The sequence below is a fragment of the Anopheles stephensi genome, chromosome 2, assembly GCF_013141755.1.
Source record: "Anopheles stephensi strain Indian chromosome 2, UCI_ANSTEP_V1.0, whole genome shotgun sequence".
NCBI classification, from domain to species: domain Eukaryota; kingdom Metazoa; phylum Arthropoda; class Insecta; order Diptera; family Culicidae; genus Anopheles; species Anopheles stephensi.
In genome coordinates, this window is record NC_050202.1 from 9927345 (window position 1) to 9949217 (window position 21873).

General features: G+C 43.0%; 1 protein-coding gene and 1 long non-coding RNA gene across 2 annotated transcripts; one reads left to right on the plus strand and one right to left on the minus strand.

The window, feature by feature from the left end:
• Window positions 1-840: 840 nt before the first annotated feature.
• On the minus strand, window positions 841-13804 carry LOC118503853. The gene is made up of 2 exons (XM_036037567.1): window positions 11888-13804; window positions 841-2223 (listed from the first exon to the last, which is right to left on the minus strand). Exons 1-2 carry the CDS (start codon window positions 13354-13356, stop codon window positions 1980-1982), a joined length of 1713 nt encoding a protein of 570 aa, XP_035893460.1. The 5' UTR covers window positions 13357-13804; the 3' UTR covers window positions 841-1979.
• LOC118503856 lies at window positions 13544-16318 on the plus strand. The gene is made up of 3 exons (XR_004905223.1): window positions 13544-13646; window positions 14321-14512; window positions 15352-16318. It is a non-coding gene; the product is annotated as an uncharacterized LOC118503856 (long non-coding RNA).
• Window positions 16319-21873: the final 5555 nt, after the last annotated feature.

Here is a 21873-nt window from a genome sequence, read left to right on the forward strand (position 1 = left end):
TGGTGCAGCCATTTTTGATATGTTTTCTTTGTTTTCCAGTTTTTTTTTCTTTCTCCTGTTTTTCTTTATGCTCTTTAACTTACCTTTTTTTTCGTTTCCTTACGGTATCATTCCATTTCGCTTGTACGTTCTCGATTGGTTTCATATAAAACGGCCATGATTGTGTTTAGGAAAACATTTAAAATGGCTTACCGATTGGCCAGGTTTGACGGCGAGCTTTATTTTCTTTTCTTCACCTCAAAACTTCACCTTTTTAAATGCGACCAAAAAAGCAACAGTCTCCTTCAATCCATTAGCCAAAATATGATGTTTTCACTGCTGATGGATGCGTCATTTAGGGGGCGGGTTGCCGTCCAATGTACGGACGCGTTCTCTCAGTGCTGGTGGCAGTAAACGAAGTCAACCCATTTTCGCTTCCCGCACCATGGATGAGGCGAGATTTCCGTTTTCCCCCTTTTTTTTTTTAGGTTGGTTTCTCCTGCCAAAATAATAATAATAAATCCACAAAGCAACCCCAAAAAAGCGGGCGTACGACGCCTTCGTCTTAACAGCGGATACGTGCACGCTGTCGGGCGTCGATTTTTCACAATTATTGTGTTGATTCGTTCGAGAACGGATTTTTTTTCTTCGGTTCATTTTCTCGAATTAGTAATGGGGAGAACCGCTGTATGGAAGGGGGGGGGGGGGGGCGGGGTTGACTTAACCGTTCACGGTGAGTTTAATTTCGGATATTTTCAATTATTGCTTCGCTTGTAACCGATCATCTCCGCTCGCTTTTCTAAGGCCTCCAAGGTCAAAAACGCCTGAAAAACATTACAAGCACGTTTCTTTTTTTTTTAATTTTTCAATCCTATATTTTATTGTTCTCTCCCTTTTCTTTCCATACAATTTTGTATTCCTGCTTGTTTGTCGTTATTCTTATCAACTATTTTTGCTTCGATCGGAAGCTTACTTAACATTTATTGTGGAATTTTAGGTTTTATTTCAAAAAAAAACTTTTTATGTTTTCATTTACTTATCTTCTTTGCTCTTATTAGCTCAATTTAAAGAGAAAATAAAAAAAAACATAACATGGAAATAATTAAAAACAAAACTCTTAAATGGAAAGTAGAACATTTTAAAAAAGATGAAAGGCTTACCACTAAACTGTACAGAGTAGAGAACAGAGAAGTAAACGAAACTTGATAGCTAAGCAGAACGATTAAGAAACTCGTACTCGAAACCTATTCAAGCTTAAGCTGCTAACGGCCACGACTCAGCTTCACTGTTTGAATTCGATGCAAACGGTGGCTGATCGGTCTAACTTTACTTAGCACATCCTCTTTAAGCATCAATCATAACTAATACATCTCAATCGACGAGACTGTATTGTATGCTAACGCAGGATCCTTACACTACCGTTGCATAATTTAGATTTTTGTTTTCCTTTGCAATAAAACAATTCGTTTGCTTCTCAGTGAAAGAAGCTTTTGCTTAATGTTAAATCCCTTAACTGGGCCTCTTAAACGTATGGAAATGTAGTGTGCGTTCGTACTTCGCGGGATTTTGATACAGTTTTGGATTTTTGTTCACCAAAGTAATTTGTTCTACTTTGCTTTTGTCCTCATTTTTTGGTATTATAAAACCGGAAACAAGGGTGATGAAAATAAAAGACCAAACGTACATAATGCTCTTTGGAAACTAGCCGTTACGCGTTACATGCACATACTGCGTTTGTGCTGCCTCCTACAGCTGTTGGAAAAATGTTATACAATAACCTTAACTAGCTTCCATCCTTTCTTAATGTTTAATGTTTAATACTTTTCTTTGTGGAAAGCCAACCTAACTGTGGGGAAACCTTTTTTGCTTGGGAAACCCCAAACCCCAAAACGTTTAACGTTTATCCTTACCGCTATGAAATGGCACACGCTCCTTCGCCAAAAAAAATCGTCACCTCCGCGTCTGTTCCGGCTTCATCGAAACCGGAACCGTCCGCCTAGTCATTCCTTGCCCCCGGCATTCGCGGTTTCACCCACCTCACCGATCCCCTCCCCACCGGACGACCCGTTGCTCCAGTCACCTTCCATGCGCCAAACACTGAACAGATAGCTTAGCTTCTCGTGCGCCAGTATACCGCTGCCGCTGAACTGTAGGTTACCACCTGAAACGGCCATGTTTTTGTGCTCTTCGCGCATCGCCGGCATCTCGTTGTTGGACAGCACCCGGTACAGGAAGTCGATGTACCTGTCGGACGGAAAGATCGAACAGGACCAACGTTAAACATCAGGTGGCAGATAAACCGTAAAGTAAACAAACAAACAAACAGACGCCCATCGAACGCCTATCGCAAGGGGTACGAAGGGCCGGGCGGGAAATTACATGTCGGGTAGTGCGCAATCAAAGGGGCCATTTTTGTACCGATGTACAGGTATGAACTGTGGCAGGATAACAGGATTTCCCACCAGAATCCTGTTACTTGTTGTGCAGCCTTCTTTGGACACCCGAACGGTGCTCGACGGTTAATGGTTAATGAACTCGGAACCCTTGGGTATAACCGGGTCGGGGAAGTTCGATGAGCGATTGGATGGGGGTTTTTTCGTCGGGGCCGGGATTTTGATGTGGGTTTCCTCGAAGGATGGGTTTTTTGTTTGGAAAAATAAATATTTCGGGAAGTTTTGGGAAGTAAAGGTTGCTTTACTGTTTACAGCGCTGGATTCGGATTTTGGGGAAGTTTTTAATGCTAAATGTTTCAGAAGAACAAGCTGACTTTAATGCAGCTTCGCAGAAGACGTAAGCAACTTCAATAGTTTTAAGCATCTACTCCGTTGTGGAGAGTTGCCTCTTTGACACATTAAACCAACGTCGAATGAATAAAATGGAGATCTTGAGGTGCTTCACGAACTCCAATAATATCCAATAGGAGCTGTTATATAATTGCTCTCTTCTGGAATGGTGGTCTAATAAAGACTCGGTCCAGGTATATTTCAATTCAATTACTTTAAAAAAAATCTGAGGTTATCTAAGACCCTGGTGACTTCACCAAAACTGTTCAAGTGATTCCTAGACAGGATGAGCGGTATTTTGCCTTAAGTTGAGAACATTAATGTCTGAGCGAAGTGGCGAAACGTATCGGGCAGTCCGGAAACTATTAGTCGAGAATGTTGTCATCAAATATATCACCAACACGAAGTTCCCCAAGAGGAGTCCTCTCTGCTGTTCTTTTCTTCAGAATTTGCGTTCCTATCCTTCAGAACTTGCAGTAATATTGCGTTCGTTACTGGATATCACTGAGCTCGGCAAAGACTTCACCGAACATCATTGATCTTTTCAATGTCCTTCAGTTTCGGTTAACTGAAGATGTTCAACAAGCTTGAAGCAGAGGACCTCCTTTTATTATAGCTTTATCCAAACTGATTTTAAGGCTTTGTGAGGAATAACTGATTGTTCCTTATTGCTGTAAGTCTATAGATATGTACATTTTAAAGAAAGTTAGTTCAACCTCCAAAAAGTCCTAAACGGATCCTCCTATTGTATGAAATGTACTCTAGCATTCTAGCATCTAGATAACATTCCACACACACACATAGTCTCGATCAAGATGACTCATCACGCTTCCAAGCCAACTCCTCATTTGCTGTCATTTTGCCACTCAAAATTACCCGTCGGGTTAATGTCTCTGTCGCGATCTCGCGTGCCATTTCCCGCGCGCGGACAAAGCTGGACAAAGTCACTGCGGCGACGGCGACAACGAAACACACGAAATTTATTGCACCCCATAAAGAGACACTTTTAACAGCTTCCGGAAATGGTGCAGCCCCCAAAGCGAGCAACCAGCCAAACTATGCCATTAAAGTCGGTTACCATCAGGCATCGGTGTCTGCTCGATGGCGTACGACTACTGCCGACGAGAACGATCATTTACTCGGACTACAAAACGACTAGCAAAGCAAATACACTCTCTGTTAACCGGGGTTTCGCCTGCTCATAGTAAGAAGGAAAATTAAATTTTCTCCTACAATAATAAACAAACCGAGCGGCTCATTATTCCATTCATCAATTCTACTACCTTCTAGAAACAATAAATTCCACGCATGACCGTGCCCGATCGATCTGCCCGTTCGTCTCCACTTAGTTTTTCCAACCCCCCAGGAAAACCAAATAAACCGATCAAAAGCTAATTAAAACGCATAATTTCTCTCGACCACTGCTCGACCGAACAAAGCGGAAACAAATGCCGCCCCAAAAGCGCTGTGAAAAATGGTGGTCCTATGCCCGGGACAAACTACTTCCCGAAAAAGTCAATTAAAAACCGTTCATCGTGTTTCACCCTCTCCAATAGCCGTGGTGTGTAAAGCGATCAATCATCACGCTGATCGTTCTCGGGCCTGCGTCCGCGCCAGCTGCAGATGTTTCCGCCTGCCTGTGCCTCTGCGCGTCGGTCCCAGCGGAGAGTTGTCTCGTTTTTGACACTTGTTTTTCTGCCGCGGCAGCACTGGGCCGAACTGCCGACCGTTTGCTGGAATAGAAGCAAACGAACGAAAAAAAAACGAAAACTCATTCCACGCTTGATTCGAATTTTCCCGCGGAAATCATCCGCGCCGTTTGTCTCCCATGGAAGACGCCTCCTCCGGACCGGTTGAATCTCCCTTGTGAAAATGATCGACGAGGATCAACCTTCTGGGGAAGTCCTCTTAACCTAAGACAAGCGACAGAAAGCCGACAAAGGACAGGTATGGTTTCTTAACGAAAATCGGAACTCCTCACCCTAACGTAAAAGGAACGGTTTTTTTGTTTCTTCTATTCGGTGTGTCGGAAGGTGATAAATTTCCACCGATGCTCACACTTTTCCTCACATCGTTTGACTTTATCGGCCACTTGAGCGGTCGGAACCGAACCGATACTAAACTTCTCCATCTCCCTACCGGCGGAGCTGATCGTTTTAGGAGGCGATCACGCGTTACGCTGCTGGATTTGCTCGTTATGATTTCCACGGCTTTTGACTGCAAACCGAACGGTAGAACGTTGCCTAGCGTCGCACTCATAAGCAGTGTGCTCCGGAATGTCTTAGGTCCCCTTGACACACATTGGACGGTGGCACGAATCACGCGCTACACGCTAGGGACACGCAGGCATCAACGTGTCGGGCTCGAGTGATGACAGGTTCGGTGAACGATACAAAGCGCAGCTTTTATTTGTCTAATTATTTCAGTTCAGAATAGGAGAGGAAGAAACGCGCACAGACTCCAAAAGTGGGTGGAAAAAGAAAGAAAATGGAGCGGAATTGGAGGGTATGATGTCATGCTCTGTTTGAACAAGTGTTCTTTTTTTGTTCTTAACGAATCATTGTAAATGATATGTTCAATATGAAATAAGACTTGTCAGATTTAGTGCTGTTTTTACGGAAATGATAAAGGGAAGGTGATGATGCTAGAAGCAATTTTTTCATGAATTTTAAATTTTAAATTTAAATTTGTTCAAATTTTTATATTCTTTTTATTAGACTCTATAATTTCGAATGGTTGGTTTCAAGGTGTGCCTCGTGATTCTCATCCTAAGCTATGAGTAGTGCTTCAGTAATCTTCTTCTTTCTAGGCCCTAAAACCTCGAGAGGCTTCGGCCTGCTCTACGTAAGGGAAGGCCGTCTTAATAGGATTTGAATCCCAGTACTGCCGTGTGAAGACCGGCGCCGTTATTGCACCGGACCGCCCCAATAGTCAATAATTTAATAATCTTAACCATTCCAAAAATGACTTAAATCTTCTGCCTATTGTTCATTGCTCTCCAAAAAACCTCGTACGTCGTGGAATTTTAACAGACCCCGAACAATACTATGAATCACAGAAGAAAAATAACATAATAACAATAAAACAAACAAAAAATTATACAAAAACATACCAGCACAGGGCCAGGCCGTTCTTTATGAATAAAAAAAAACAGCACAGGGCTTGCAGCTATGAAAAAAAATTAATAACATAGTGATAACACAAAAAATATGTAAAAATACTAACAATAATAAAATTTTACGCAAAGATCGAACGAAAATCGAAAAGAAAAAAAGAAACATATAAAAAACAGTAAATAATGGAAATGTGAAAAACTGAGTGTGAACATAGAAAAGAAACAAACCAAGGATGGTAAAATATAAAAAAGTGTCGTAAATAGTAATAAAAACTCTAACTTATTTTCTACCCGCCAAGAAGTGCATAAAAAAGAAAACAAAGCTTTCCTTACAGGTTGAAAAAATGCATAAAGAAGACAGGCAAACACAGAGGAATAAAAAGAAGTACAAAAACATATCGCTCAGGCTCTAAAACCACTTTCCGATCGATGCAAAGAGACAAGGTTATTTTGCCAACATGTACACACACACACACACGCACGCATAGTACGAATGTTTGCATAAGCGGCTATACTTTATTTCTGCTGCGCTGTAGCATTCTTCCTTTCGACTGGTTCGCTTTCCTTTCGAGGTTACCATAAAATGTGATGTTAATTAACTGCCAGCGAGGCATTCAGCACCCAGGCCGGGTGCTCTCACTGCTTCGTCCGTCCGTCAATCATCATCTCGGTGCGTTTGCGTCCCCCAAAGCGGAGAGGACATGAAGAATGCTTGTATCGTTCAATCCTGTCCCATTTCTTGTACATCGCATGGTGAGAAGTAATGCAAAACTGCAACATAATTTCTCACGCACTGGTCTGGTCTGGTAGAGTTTATGGGTGTATTTTCCCTGTTAATCGTTGTGGTTTAAAAAAAAACCCTTTCTCACACGTGCGCAAGAAGAAGGATTAAGGATACGAAATGCGAACGAGAAGAGTAGTGAAACGAGAGATAACTCAAAGCATTGCATAGGAATGGTAGACTTTCGAGATTTAATTGTCTTTTTTTGGTTCGCAATAAAGACATGCATTAAGAGCATAAATTTGAGCCATCTAAGTTATTGGTCAATAAATGTTTCAAATGACGTGATCATCATGATCAAACTCTACTTCACGGTAGGGCAGCAACTCCACACATGTTTCGTGTATCGCATTCGTGTCCGGCACCGTTCGTATATGTACTTCAAACTTCACGGATTAAGATGGCGTAACTCATTCATTCCCCCTGAAATGGGGAGGACGCGCATACTACGAACCTAAGCGAACACGCATGAAAACCTTCAGCCCCCCATCTCCATCCAGGCGCGAATGGTGGAACGCGAATCGTTTAAGAGTTGGGGGGGGGGGGGGGGATCGCCGGAGCCACAGCAACAACAACGGCATCTCTCCCGGATCGGAACATTCCACCCCGGTTCCGTTATGCTTGCTGTTTATGTTTGCTCTTTGTTCGACGTAATTTCCTGGAAGACGAGGGTACAAACGGGAGCCGGGTGGTGAGTTCGGGGCGGGGGGGGGGGGAGAGAGAGTCCTGCCCTTTTTTGTGTTTTTCATGACATCATCGCTCATCAAAGCGCGGGAACGGGCCGATTTTCCCACCAAAGTTCCGCGTGCACATGTGCCGGTTTCGGCATATCGAACACGCTCACACGAGGCGATATATGCGCTCGAACGGTGACGCATTTTTGTGTCTTGCTGTCATGTAAACCCGCGCTGCTCCAAGCACCCTTCGAAAAGTGTGCCTTTGTCTACGATTATGGTCGCAACTTGATAGGTTTGGTTGGTGCGTTGGATATTGTGTCGATCGAAAACCTGTTCACCCACTTGAAGCTACAAGCGATCGATTCATGTTGCTGATCATGTCACAATTATCTATCTTAGGGTTAGAATGGAACAGGCTCGTAGTTGAAGTGTTGAAGCTTATGTCAAGTGGTTCTTAGGCTGAGAGTATTGATGGCTAAGCGCATTGCGTTTAACGATGAGCTGTTGTAACTTAAGCTGGGTTTTTATTGGCAAAGTATTAAGTTAAATCTACGTCAGGCTGCTGTACTGCCTCACCAACTCCACAGCATCGAAAGTATTATCCAGCTATGCATATTTCAGTGTTATTTAAACCAAATAACAGATCAATCAAAAACCAAACCAGTAAAAGATTCGTAGCCTAGCTATCAGAGGTATAGCTCACTAATCCCAGCTTCATTAAAGCCGTCAGGAGTATAACACGAAAGGCTCACAGATAATCCTCGTTGATCTAGCTCATTAGCTCAATACTGTTGAGGGCGTGAATAGATACTGCGATACTGTCGATGGAGGATGGTACTTCCAGCCTTAGTTGACGAGGAGAGTCACGGCGGATGTGACTTGTAAAACAGCAGAAAGTCCGATCAAGCAATAAGGGGAGGTCTTCGAGGCTTTAGAAGTAAGAATTTTTGGAAGAGTGCCGTAAAATGGTGCGCTTTAACGCGAAAGAGCGTATGGCTAGCTAAACGCTCCAATGTAGCTTGCTAGCTTACAAGGTTCATCATGCTTCTCAAACAAAAGACCTCATCATATTCTCAAACAAAAGACCTTCAATTTATTAACGAAAATTCATTATTCAAACAAAACCCAACCCCCAGCCTCATAAATTAAAGTAGAAATTTCTTGCAAAAACTATTAATATGCGTAGACGTTAAACATCAAGCTAATGGCGACGGTGAATCGCAACTTTTAGCATGAAATTAAACAAGCGCACAGCATCCGAAAGGATGAAGTAATAATTCATTCCACTTGCAAGTCATTAAACCAAAAATTAAAAAAAAACGAAAGACCAGTACGTACCCCCTGCAGCCAGCATTAACCAGTGGCTAGGTTGTTTGATCCTATCCAGCTTACGCTCATAATGCCTTCTCGACAAAGACCAGCAAAAGAGATCCGTCTTCTTTGCTCGAAAGTAGTTTGAGGACTTAAGTTTCATGCTCACTCTTTTGTGTCGTTGCGTTTTCTTTTTTCTATTTTGCGGTTCCGTTTTCTTTGGTGTTTCAAATTTCAACAAATATCTCCAACACACGCTCACTTCACTATTGCTTGCTTTCATTCATCCATCCACTCGTAGTGTCACCTACGGGACGGATCTTCGTTTTTAATTTATGTCCCACTTGTCTGTCACGCGCAAAAGCCAAACACACACACTCGGCATACATTGGCGGCATTGTGTGTCTGTGTGTGTCAACTCAGAAGCCAACAAGAGGCTGAGTGAGATGAACAAAACAAAAAAAGACGCCACCATCACTGGCGCTTCAAACAGAGAAAACAGGCGCGTTCTGTTTCGTTTTTCGTTTGCCCTCATTTGGGCAATGCTCTTTCTTTTTCTTATGCTGCTGGAGTGCAAAAATGGTCTTAATGGACGAACGTTAAAAAGGCCAAAAATCAAAAATTTAAAGTTTGTTTCATAATGAAAATTTTAAACATTCTCTCGCCGGCCCTTTTTTTTGTACAACCTACCAGGCGTCTCCACCGTCTGTCGTCTGGCGACTGATCTCGGTGGCCCCGTTTTTGACACTAATCGAATCTGAAATCGATGACTTTTGCAGCAGACTTGTGCTGCTGCTTTGATATGGTTTCAAATGGCGCTTTGACACACACAAACACACACACACACGCAACACTATACACGAGCACATTCCCATTGCCCAGCAGCGGAGCGCACTGTACGTAAGGCGAACGTCGTTTGTTCGGCAAGATGTTCATAAATCGTTCACAAACTTACGCTTCCGTCGTCGCGGTGCGGTTGCGTGGTATAAATCATTCACTAATTCCATTTCTATTCACTACGATTATAGCTACAAACACGGGCAGCTGTGCGTCGAGAGGTCGATAGAATTTATTTAAAAATATGATTTTTTTTGTAAACTAATTTCGTTCGAAACGGATCGCTGTAAATCACAGTCGCATGCGACTGTGTACGATTCGATCGATTCTATTCTATTGAAAAATAATCGTGATAAAAAAACCTTTTTCAAACAAAAAAGACATGGCATGGCATCGCCATCTGCATGTCATTCGCACGATAAAAATCCATTGATCATTATTCCGAGCTCATTTTGGATCTCGCGATCTGGCTTTTTTCCCTCTTCTTTTGTGACAGCGTGACGAGGCAGTGGAAGACTATTTATTTTTTCTCGCGCCCAACAGCCGGATACTTTCGGGGAGGGGGTTTTCCACCTAACACTCGCTTTCCATTCTTTTTCCCCACGCTTGGAAGATTTTCTGTCGCGTTCATACAGAAGCAGTCGCTTTGCGCTTAGAGTCGTTGCGTTTTGCCATTAATTTAACACCCTCCCGAAAAACTGTATGAACATGCTCACCCCGCCGTGAGGGATGAGTTACAAATGAGAGCTCGCCAAAGATGGAAAATTATTAATGATCATAAAAGTGATCATTTTTCATCGATTTTCGAAACACTTGTGGTAAGGGGAAGGAAAGGGAGGGAAAGAGTTGGACCACACCGGTAGGTGGGGTAGGGAACAAGTGTAATATAAGTGTAACTTTCCTCGTAAATAATAACGCTTTGTAGATGGGAAAATTTGGGTTGCATTCAAAAATATTCTTAAACAGAATGCTGTAGAAGAATAGTCTTCTTTTGGCACTAGCAAGATTAAACCTGGAGACAATCTTGGGCTGGAAGCCAATAATAGCTTCCTTGACTTGATTGCGCCAAGTGACTTGATAGATTTACAGTATTTCGCACATAGTAAAACACTGATAAATCCCATTTATCAACATCACTTTGGGCTGGCATTCATAAGTTTTCTCTCTGTTCAAACTGACTAATATCAGCAAATACAAAACCTTGCTCCAAACATTATTTGCTGGGTCTATGAACATAGAATGGATATCCAACTGTCTCAAAATCAATAACGAATTTACAAGTAAAACCAGCTAATAAAATATGTTCAATCAAATAAAAAGTTAATAATAATTTAAACCTGAAACATAGCCGTCGTCTCTATCATACCCCGATCCTTACCCTATCTGTGATTGTTCTGAGGAGATACGCTCTAACCAGTGGTAGGTCAAGATATTTGGAGGCCCCGTGCGGAATGGCAGTCTATTGTGATATTAGAAGATAATAACAGGATTTCCCTCGCCGACGAAGCCCCCCTAACCGATGAGACTCCGAGCGGCCACTCTTTCTGCTCCTAGGTTGATCCGCCACTAACTCTAACTAACACCTGAGACCGTTGTAATATTGCCCGAAGTCAATTAGCTGAGCTGATATTGAGATTTGTTTGTGATGTGTAAATAAGATGTCGTAAAAGTTGAACATAATTTGGGAAAAAATTAACCAGAAACACTAACGACACTCCTGTGAGATTTAAGTATATACCCTGCCAAAACACCTTCAGTGACAGCTCCTTAAGTCTTACAGGACAAAATAAGCGATTTTTGTACCGAATCATCGCCAGAGTCAAGTAAAGAAAGGCATTGATGGTATATAGGAGACAAGCCTAATCCGCGTCCGGTAGGACCTATAAATGTAGATCCACCGAAAGAGAGTTTGGGAGTTAAACGACCCTATCGGGAACGAAAGCACCTACTTCTTCCCTTCAAAACTAGGTTCATTGTAGAACAGCTCGAAAGGATCTCGATTGAATAACGTAAAATGCATCCAATCGAGCTATCTATTGAGCTGGAACTGTTTAGATCACTTATGAGTTGAACTGCTGAGATGTTAGAGATGTGGAGATGAGCTTTGACAGTTGAGATACAGTCGAAGATGAACTGAATTTGCTTGCCTCTACTGTGGATAGCTCTGGAAAGAGTTTTGATCTTAGGTGATTATCATCTTTACTGTTTCCAGTAGGCCCATATGAGAGGAGTATCCAGGTCCTCAAACTCTTTCTTGAGGACATCTTGGATACAGGAGCATCAAGATAACAGGTCATTAATTACAGTAACAAGTATGACCTCACCGATGTTTTGGTTCGAAGAATATAATACTAAAATTGTCCCAGCTTCCGTCTGACAGTTAGTTACGCCATAAAAAACTCACCTTGAGGCTAGTCGCAGCGTCTGTATCTTGCTCAGCTTGTCACTCGGCAGGGTCGGAATGATTTTGCGCAGCGATGCAAACGCCTCGTTCAAGCTCTGCGTCCGTTGCCGTTCGCGCACGTTTGCAATCACCCGCTGGTTTTGCACCTCCTGGAAGCTAACCGACTCCTTCAGCACCCGTTTCCGAACCCGCGCGGACCGTGCTTTGCGTCCCGCTCCGAATGTGGCGGCGTTTTTGCTCTGTGTTGGCGCTTCAATCGCACCGTTTCCCTGCTGACCCGGCCCGGTAGTGCTGGTGGGAGATAATCCCGATTGCCCGCTGGAAGGTTCCAGCATCGCAACCGTTGTTGGTTGCACACGCTCCTGCCCATACTTGCCGACGGAACAGCTCGATTCGTCCAGCTTTACGGGTGAGCTGGAACACACCGACAGGGAACTGTCCGCTCCGATGGGGCTGTGCGTTGGTGTTGAATCGATCGGTGGCAGTTGATGCGAGTTCGGTGGCATTTGCTCCTGATCGTGGACCGGGTGATAGTAATAGACGACGCCGGACGATTCATACCCCGCTCCATTGTTGTCCGCGGCACACATCATCGTTTTCCCGGGAGATGGTGCACAGTGGCAGGGATTTATGTGGCAGGAACCGTTGGAGGATGACTCATCATCCAGCCCGTTCATGGATGCGACCGGGAGTGGGCCATTACCGCGTGCCATTACCAGTTCGGGACCACCGTACGAAATCGGTCCGTTGGCGCCATTAGCCGTGTGGCTGTACTCCTGGCCCGCTGGCGTCATCGGAGTGTAAGCCCAACCGCCGTAGTTCCCATCGTACCGTATTCGTTTCTCGGGCTGATATCCATCCGGGCTTAGCGAGCTTTGATCGAACTCGTAATCGTAGTCCGCATCCAGCATCCGGCGCTTCTTGGCACTCTCGCAGGATGAGGAGTACGTGGCCAGGATCGATGGAAGGGACTCCAGTATGGGTGGCTGTGGTTGCGCATCCAACGCCCCCTGGACACCGTAGCATTGTAGTGCGGGGAAGGGAATGCGACCGCTTGGGTTCATCTCGCCTGTACTGCTCTGGTACACGTACGCAGGTTGGGAAGTGGCCGGCGCTACACTCACCGTCGGTTGTCCCATCAGTACGCCAAAGTCGGGATTCTGATGCACCGGTTGCGTTTCGGGCTCCCGATGATGCTGTCCCTGGTGGATCGGGTGTAGCTCGGGTAAGGGACGAACGTGAAGCTGGTGCTGCTGCTGCTGGTGCTGCTGATACGTCCCATTCAGGTGATCTTGCTTATCACCATCGTCACCGTACCGTTCCTGTTCCAGCTTCACCGAAGCCACCGTAGTGTGTGTGGGCTTCTTCATGGGGTACGCCGACGAGTTGGTTGCAGGACCGCCGGTGGGACCGGCCCCACTAATATCCAGTATGAGCATAGGCGAACCTGACGATCGTACACCGGACATAGCTTACCACGCACCAAACTTAGTGCCACATACACAGTCCGCTAGACACACAATCACCGCAAGCCGCAAGATCACTCAAGTACGATCGTTCCATACACAGACCAACACCAACAAAAAAAAAACACCCCCAATTTAAGCAATTAACTTTCACTCAATCACACACAACCACTAATCGTGCGTACTATTACTATTTGCGTCTTCTTTCAGACCTTTTGCGTATCGGGGGGGCCTTCACTTCATCACCACCAACCAACCAACCAACCAACCAACCAACTCCTCCAGGTTCCCAGGTGAGTGAGTATGTGATCAATAGTGTCTAGACAGTCACGAAAGTCACCAGAAGCAAGACCGTCACATCCACACGCGTTCGTGAACTGCTGCCAACTAACTGCCACCAGAGACGACACGGTGCTCTCGATCGTCTGCCACGATCATCGTGTGCGGATCGTTTCTCGCGCACCAAGGAATGAGTAGGTTCACACGGAAAGCGTGGAAAACCCGATCGCTTGAGGATGCGTTTTCTCTCTCGCTCTTTTTTCTCGTTTTTCTGAGAGAGAGAGAGTAAAGTGTGAGAATCGGCATCACTGTACTGTGCATTGTGGAGTAAACGAGCATCGTCTTTGGCAATGGGTTTTGGGACGAACTTCTTCTTCGCAGGAGACAATCTTTCGTTCACACCTTTCGTTTCTCTTGGTTTTGTTTTTGGCGACCGCGAACCGGGTGATAAAAGGGGGAGGATGTTCGCTGAGTGGCACGTTCAGGATGATGCGCATTGTGACCAGCGGCGGGGAGTGAATTTTGAATTTGTAACGGTTTTAATGGCGAACTTTTGTTTTGGCTATAGTATTATGTTTACGGTTCTCTCATGTATTAAAAAAGAGTTTTTGTTTATTCTTGTGGAATGTTTTATGCAAAAAATTTAATCATGTTTTCGTCTTCTCCTTTTCTTCTCCTCCTTCTTCAGGCAGTGGAGGTATCTAAGGACACTCTTGATTTAGCATTGCTTGCTTGGTTTGACTCATATCAACCCGTACCACATCAAGCACTACACGAAGAGAGGCTTGCAGAGTGAAGATTTCATCCCGGTACTATCGTGTGAAAATTGGTGATCGTTCACTTTTTTCGTCTAAACCGATGAGATATGCTTCGTAGAGATGTAAGTAGAACCTATTCTATTTTAAAAATATGTTTTAATTGTTAGTTTGTGATACAGGGTGGCCCAGCTAATTGTTGACTTATTGGATTTTTTTAGATTTTTTCAATGAAACATGTAGTTTGATAAATGGCCACAATACGTTTAAAATGTGTTTCAATATGTTAGAAAGCTCATTGCGTGGAATTTCTCTAGGAATTTCGTATGTGCGATGCTCTTGAATACCCTTCTTCTTCATGCCAAATCATAAGCTTTAATGTTCAATTTACCTAAGTAAAATATCTCCAAAATTGTTATACGATACCCTTTAATTCATTTTAAAAAATTAAACATTACAAGACTTTCTTTAACTTAATCCCTAGGTATATATTCTGTCCTGCGTTGCGAAGAGGTGGTCTGGAGGCAAATTGTGCTCCGATCCGGAGGAAGATAATACATATCCTCTATTAATCCATCTTTCATAGCCCTCAGAGCTACGTATTTGCATTTTATCAGTAATCCAGCCTCAATAAAAGTCGTCAATAATATAGCTTTCAACGAGTGGTATCTCGCATTTATTTTTTTTTAATAAACTGAGCTTTTTCTAAATTTTGAAAATATTTTTTATTAGTTGCCGGTAATTGATAATATTTATATCCTTATATTTCATACAAATACATTTACTTACACTTACTGTTCAGTACAAATCAATGTAATCTTTTCCTTAAAAATATGAGATATTTTTTATACTCAAACGAGCCACCCTGTATGTTCTTTGATTTTTTTGCAAATATTTTTTAAGAGTATTTTTTTGTTATTGAATTTTGTTAAAGCTTTTTTTGGTATATTTTCGCTACTTACAGAACACCATATGTGATTGGCTTTCGCAACAACGCCTCACCGCACACGGCCGTAACCACCCTATCAACGGTTGGATAAGAGCGTGTGAGATAAATATGGAAAATTCGTAGCACCGCGCCCCCTGGGGAAAACGTAAGACCCGCTACCCATAGGTCGGGGTTATCCCACCGGGGACAGACCGACGAAGGTCAGGAATGCTTGTCCTGCAGGAAGTGGCACAAAATTTCCTGGAACTGTTACGCTCGCCATGATCCTGCACACTCTTTACAACGATTGACGACTCAGACACTGCGTCTCTTGGAGCGGTCTCGTCAGACGCGGAAGGATAGATGAAACGATTTTTGCATATGTAATGTAATGCCTCTATTGACACAGGAAGCGCCGGCTTTTCCCGGATCGGGCCTTTTTTTTCTTTCTTTCCTTCTCGCATCACTCGCCCACCACCTCCTCTACCTGCGATCGACCGACAGCAGGAAGCACCACCGAGGACCGAGCGCGCTGGGTCATTCCGGTGCGGATTTCCACATAATTACCATGCGCCAGGACCAATGCAAAGGAGCACCGAAAGCAAACGGGCCCGAACAACTGAAACTTTCCCGCCACGGTTGCGCCGCCGTGAGATCTGATGCGTTCTGCTACGGGCAAAAGATTGAGCCTGGAATGCTGATTGTTTGTGTAGTTTTTATTGATTTATTGTTTATTGACATTTCACACCTTTTTCTCTTCTTTCGGGCTCTGTACCGTTTGCCCATATCTCTGGCGAGGTTCGGTCTTTCCGATGGGAATTTTATAGAAATATTCCTCAGACAGGCAGGACACGGAGCAATTGAATAATAATTTCTTTAGTATAAGAAGGAACGTTTGTTGATTGTTGTTAAAAAGGATGTTATTTTAAAATTTATTTTTAACACGCATTTGTGATTTAAATGTACTGGAAATAAAGATTAAATGAACATTTGAAAGAAATAATACAATTTAAGTTCTCAAATTACGAAGAATTTATCGTAAAATGGCTTAAATTCACGAAATGTTTACGTTCATTTCGCGTTTTTTCATATGGTATTGTATAGCTCCGCCTACTTTGTCTCTTGCAACAGAGGCTGCGTTGTGCGATAGAGAAAGACAACTGGCTGCGTACGTGATATCGTTGGCTGCATACGTTGCCGTTTAATTTGAAATTAACCGCAGCCGTTTTGTATTTAATTTTATTTGCGTGTAGTTAAAAAAATTCTATCAAAAAGAGGTCGAATACTTACTAAAAGTTGTTTTATAGAATTAAGAGAAAATAAATAAAGAATTTTGAAGAGGATATACTGAGCTATCAATACGCAAAATGGTTTTCATGATTGAGTTTTGTTTTATTTTAACTTAACTTTATGCATAAGTATTGATGACACAACTGATGTGGAAGAATTTCGTAGTAGTTTAGTAGTACTGTACGGTAAGTAAAACAAAAACATTGTTTCAAAAATAATCGGACAGCGAAATAGTAAGAGCTCCATTTCTTGTCGACGCAACGCAAGCGCAAGATGCTGAAAGAGGTTGTTAAAATTCAAACAAAATATTTGTACACTCAATTAAACAATTCGTTCATTCTGCTACAAAATCGCCTTAAAAATGTGCTCAAACCCCGAGGCAGTTCGTTTGTGACAACCGTTGGAAAATATTGCGTTCGTTTCGTCTTTCTGTCCGTTCCTCGAAATCTTTCGCCGAGCTCGGTTGCGAAAAAATCCTGCCTGAAAACGACCAGTTTCATCATTTCGACTACCAGGAGAGCATCCATCGAAAGAGGTAACGCTGTTCCCATCCAAAACGCGCCGCGCGCGCCTGGTTCAAATTTTCTCCCTCTCTCGCTCCATTTTACTCCAAAAATTATCGGTCGCTCCGATTCGTACACCAGGAGAGCATTCATCGCAGGAGGTAGCACCGAAAAATTCCCATCGCCTGGGATGCTCGAAATCCTCCAAAAACGACCAGTTTCACCGATTTTAATACCAAGAGAGCATGCATTTGAGGAGGTATGTACAAAATCCGGTTCCACCGCTGCCTGGCACCCGAAGCATAGAACTGTCCCTTTTTCGCACGTTATCAGCGATCGTGATAGCAGATCGTACAGTGCATAGCATAAGTGTAAGAGCATTTCTTTTGTTTTTTTCCATATTTTTCTTTCTTTTAGAAAACTCGTATATTACCAACTTTATGCTATTTTCACTTCATTATAGAAAAGAAATGCAAAATCCCATTTTTTTCTTTATTTTATTTTCAATCCAATTTAAATGAATAGTTAAAAGAAGCTTTCTGGAAGGCATTAAGCATAAATATGACATAGTTTCGCCTCATGTTGTTCACATTTCAAAGAAAATACCGTTCATTTCGGATTTGTTCAGTAGCATACTTACATCCCAAAACGTGTTGTCATCATATTGCATATACTTAAAAGCTTTAAAGCGTGCATTAATATTCCGATATTGCATTTTATTTTATAAAATACATTTATTCTATTACACGATTATTTTTTTTTGTTTAAGCAAAATAAAAATAATAGTACTTATAGTTATGCGACAAACTGTACTAAATACTACCACACAGTTCTATCATTTGTAAGCGATCTATGGTGATTGATAGTGTGCGACAGAGACAGATGGTGCGTGTAGTATCATCGTTTATCTCTTTCTACATGCGTACAAGACGCGTGGAAGAGGACGCAATATCCCAGCGCGCTCAGTACCGTCCTCGTCCTTTCTCTCGATTAACAGGAGATCATGCACCGGAGCAGGTAGCACGGTTCGCTAGCCGCTTATCACACTCTCTCGACATCGGTGTAGCATCCACCGAAAAGACAGCAACACTACTAATTCGGGAATACAATTCAAAGACAAAGATCGTAGTAGCATTGCGCTTATGAGTAGAAGCGACGGATACCTCCAGCTCACTCGCTCACTACGCACAGTGGGCAAGTTTAGTTCGAATAAATCTCGTAATAAAATTATTTTTTTCTTTCTATTTATTTTTTTTTTCTTTCGGAAGGTTACACTAGATTGTGATATAAAAGAGCCAATTTCAATGGCAAATAGTTATTTGACGATTCATGGTAATTTATATAGCTTCGGTCCCAGTTTTTTCTTGAGATTTCTCCAATATTTTGTAATATGTCTTAAAGTTTTTTTTTTAAAACGAAAAAAGTATTGAAAGGGTGTTTCAAAATATGCTTAAAAATTATTAAAAATAATTGTAATTCTATTCTTATTAACTTATTAGAGCAATATTATTATCTATCACATCAAGTTGTTATATTATGAAAAGAAAACAGTTGTTTGACAAAAATGCTATAAAAGGTAAAATATCTGGAAATTTATCAAAAATCTAATCAAAATATTTGAAAAAGTGTACAAAACCTTGGAGATGCCGAGTAAAATTTGTTAATTCTCACATAAATTTCTAAAGCATTCAAAATATTTATTCAAATGTAATATAAAAAAGCATTCAAAAAAATCCAAAAACTATCCTCAAAAGTCGGATAAAATATTTATACAGAATATTAGAATTTTCTTAGTTACAAATTAGATTAAAAAATTGTAAAACCCACCTGTAAAAACTTCCGAAACGACATTATATCATCGCGCATTGTTCGACAGCGCTCCGGACGATTAAACTATTCTCTGCCAGCCGCCATGCCGCCATATGCATCGCAAAACTAACTACTGGCCGTAAAAACCGTCCTCCACCACACACACACACACACACCCCAGAAACTATTTCACAATTAACTTAACTTCTCCCCTTTTTGCTGCCATTCTAGTCTGCTTCACCGCGAAAACTGTCCCGTAGCGGGGAGAATCCTTTGGCCTTTTTGCTGGCCACAAAATTGAGCAACGGCACGCGATGACATTCCGGGCGTGTGCCGTTGGTTGGTGGCGTGCGCAGAGCTTCTTTGCGAGAAAAACCCACAGGATTGTGGCCAACCAACCCGTTTTTTTTCCCTTATCATCGGTTACCAGCAATGTTGCTCATTTTAAGTTTACGATTGAATGTTTTAATTAGCTTACGCCACTATGGGTTATTTGGTGGAACTATCTTATTACATCCTATTTTTTAATCGATTAAGGATACTCTTTTGCTGTATGTTCTGGAAAAATCAATACCAAATCCATTTCCTATTTCTTATTTAGCACATATCGGCCAAGTTCAGGGGCTTTCGACGCTCAGGCACAGATACTCACACTCACACAGACATCGTGGCCTTCACCCTGTAATTTTCGAACCGAGTGCAATCTCCATAGCGACGTAAGGAACCTCCGGGCCACAACAAAAATGCACACCAAAGCATAACAGGAAATATTTAAAATTTAATACTTTAAGGAACCACAATGAAATTTATTTATTTATTTATTTATTTATTGAGTATTACGGTCCGATGCCGTATTGTCACCACCGCATGTGGTGACTGTGAATTATATTCACGCATAAAAAACAATTAACAAAATTAACTAGGCATTTCCTCCTAGGTATTTGCCATATCCCGGGCATGCTCGGTTGTGCAGGGAAAATGGGTGGTTGCTGTCCATTTCTATTGTGAGGGTATGTGTGTGTGTTGTAAGTTTTTTTTGGTCCGGTTCTATTGCTGTGGCTATGGCTTCGATGGGGGTTGGTTCGCTCCGGTTGACTATTGAAGTGTGTGATGTGGGTCTGGACTGAAACAAACAAGCACAGTTATTTGGACAGTACAAACATGAATTTTTCTGCGTGCAATGTTCTCCAAGTAGCCCAGCCATGACACAGCCTATGATCGACCAAGTCAGCATCGGACTCAAAAGCGATCGGCGGATTCCATCTCGCAACAGCTGGAGTGACTCCACTGTTTACGAGGCTGTACCCGCCGACCACTCCCGAGCCCAGCACCAACACAGGTGGACCCGCCGTATCAAAGCTGGGCTAACTTGCAGCACACTGCTACAGACGAAAAAGCCTGCCTCCTTTTACGGCAGTATGGACATCGCCCTCGAATTATACAGCCCGGTCAACGCAATACCCGTTGCACTACATAAAACACTTACCACAAAGACAACACAACATATAACAAAAGGAGTGGCGGATGTGGATTGGAAGGATAATAGGGATGTGGAATCAAAGGATAAGACCGTTGTCTCTGGCGAATCGGTAGACGAGCCTCATGTAGGCGAGGTCCCTAGTTGCCAACACTTCTCTTATTTCTATACCCGGTCGTCTGCCGATGCTCTCGACTGCGCTCAACAAGGAGGGTCTTGCGGTTTCAAACTCCACGCAGGACCACAGAAGGTGATCCACATCGTGAAATCCGTCACCGCAGCCACACACCTTCGTCTGAGCCAGAGTTATACGCTGAAGATGAGCATTCAACGCGAAATGATTCGACATAAGTCGAGACATCATGCGTATGAATGCCCGGTCTACAGAGAGCCCACCGAACCAAGGCCGCAGGGACACTTGCGGAGAGATCGAGAAAAGGAATCGCCCGAGATCATCCGCCTCCCACATGCTCTGCCAGCGAGACAGGAAAAGTTGCTGTGGTAGGCGAAGAAACTCTCGGGCCGAGATCGGACGGTCGTAAAATGCGCCTTGTTGGACGCCTGTTTTGGCCAGTGAGTCTGCCTTCTCGTTGCCGGGAATTCCATAATGAGAAGGTACCCAAATTAGCGAAATCCTGAACGCCTTGTCGAACATGGAGCCAAGCAATTCTATGATTTTAATGACAAGGAAATCCTGGCTCTTAACAGCCTTCGGGGATCTTAGTGCTTCAATAGCGCTAAGGCTATCTGTAAAGATGAAGTACTGATCCGAAGGTCTCGCTGCTATAATCAATAGTGCGTACAAGATTGCGGCTAGTTCTGCGGTGTAGACACTACACGGCTCCCGCAATTTGAAAAATGCTTCGGCGGACTCACTAAAAACGCCGAAGCCGGTGCCTTCCTTAGAGGATGATCCATCAGTATAATACTGGCTTCTTTGGTCTAAATGACCATACTTATCCCTGAAAATGCCCGGAACTACCATCGGGCGAAGATCATTCGGTATGGTCTTAATTTCCTCGTGCAACGAGGAATCTGTTGTTAAAAGGGAACTGTAGGTCTCAGGAAGGGCAGCACGGTTTAATGCCTGTGGAGCGCTAGGATGCACTTGTAGGGCAACAAAATCTTCGTAGATTTTCAAGATCTTGCTCTTAGAACCTGTCTCTAGAAGCGCTTTAAAATTTTCTTCGATCAAGGGATTTGATACTGAAGAACGGACTAGAAGGCGAAGCGACAGCATTTCAAAACGTAGTTTCAGCGGCATCACTCCGGTCATCACTTCTAGGGACATGTTGTGTGTTGATTTCATGCTCCCTAGTGCGAGTCTAAGACAACGATACTGTAGCCTCTCCAGTTTGAGGATATGCGTGTTGGATGCCCAATGGAAGCATATGCTGCCATATTCCAACACGGATAGTACCGTTGTCTTATACAGTCGCAGGACGTCTGATGGATGTGCTCCCCACCAGAATCCTGTGA

Coding starts and splice junctions, on each gene's coding strand:
- LOC118503853 (XM_036037567.1), bottom strand. CDS start 13,356: ATGTCCGGTGTACGATCGTCAGGTTCGCCTATGCTCATACTGGATATT. Junction 2,224..11,887: donor ACGCTGCGACTAGCCTCAAG/GTGAGTTTTTTA, acceptor TCCGTCCGACAG/GTACATCGACTTCCTGTACC.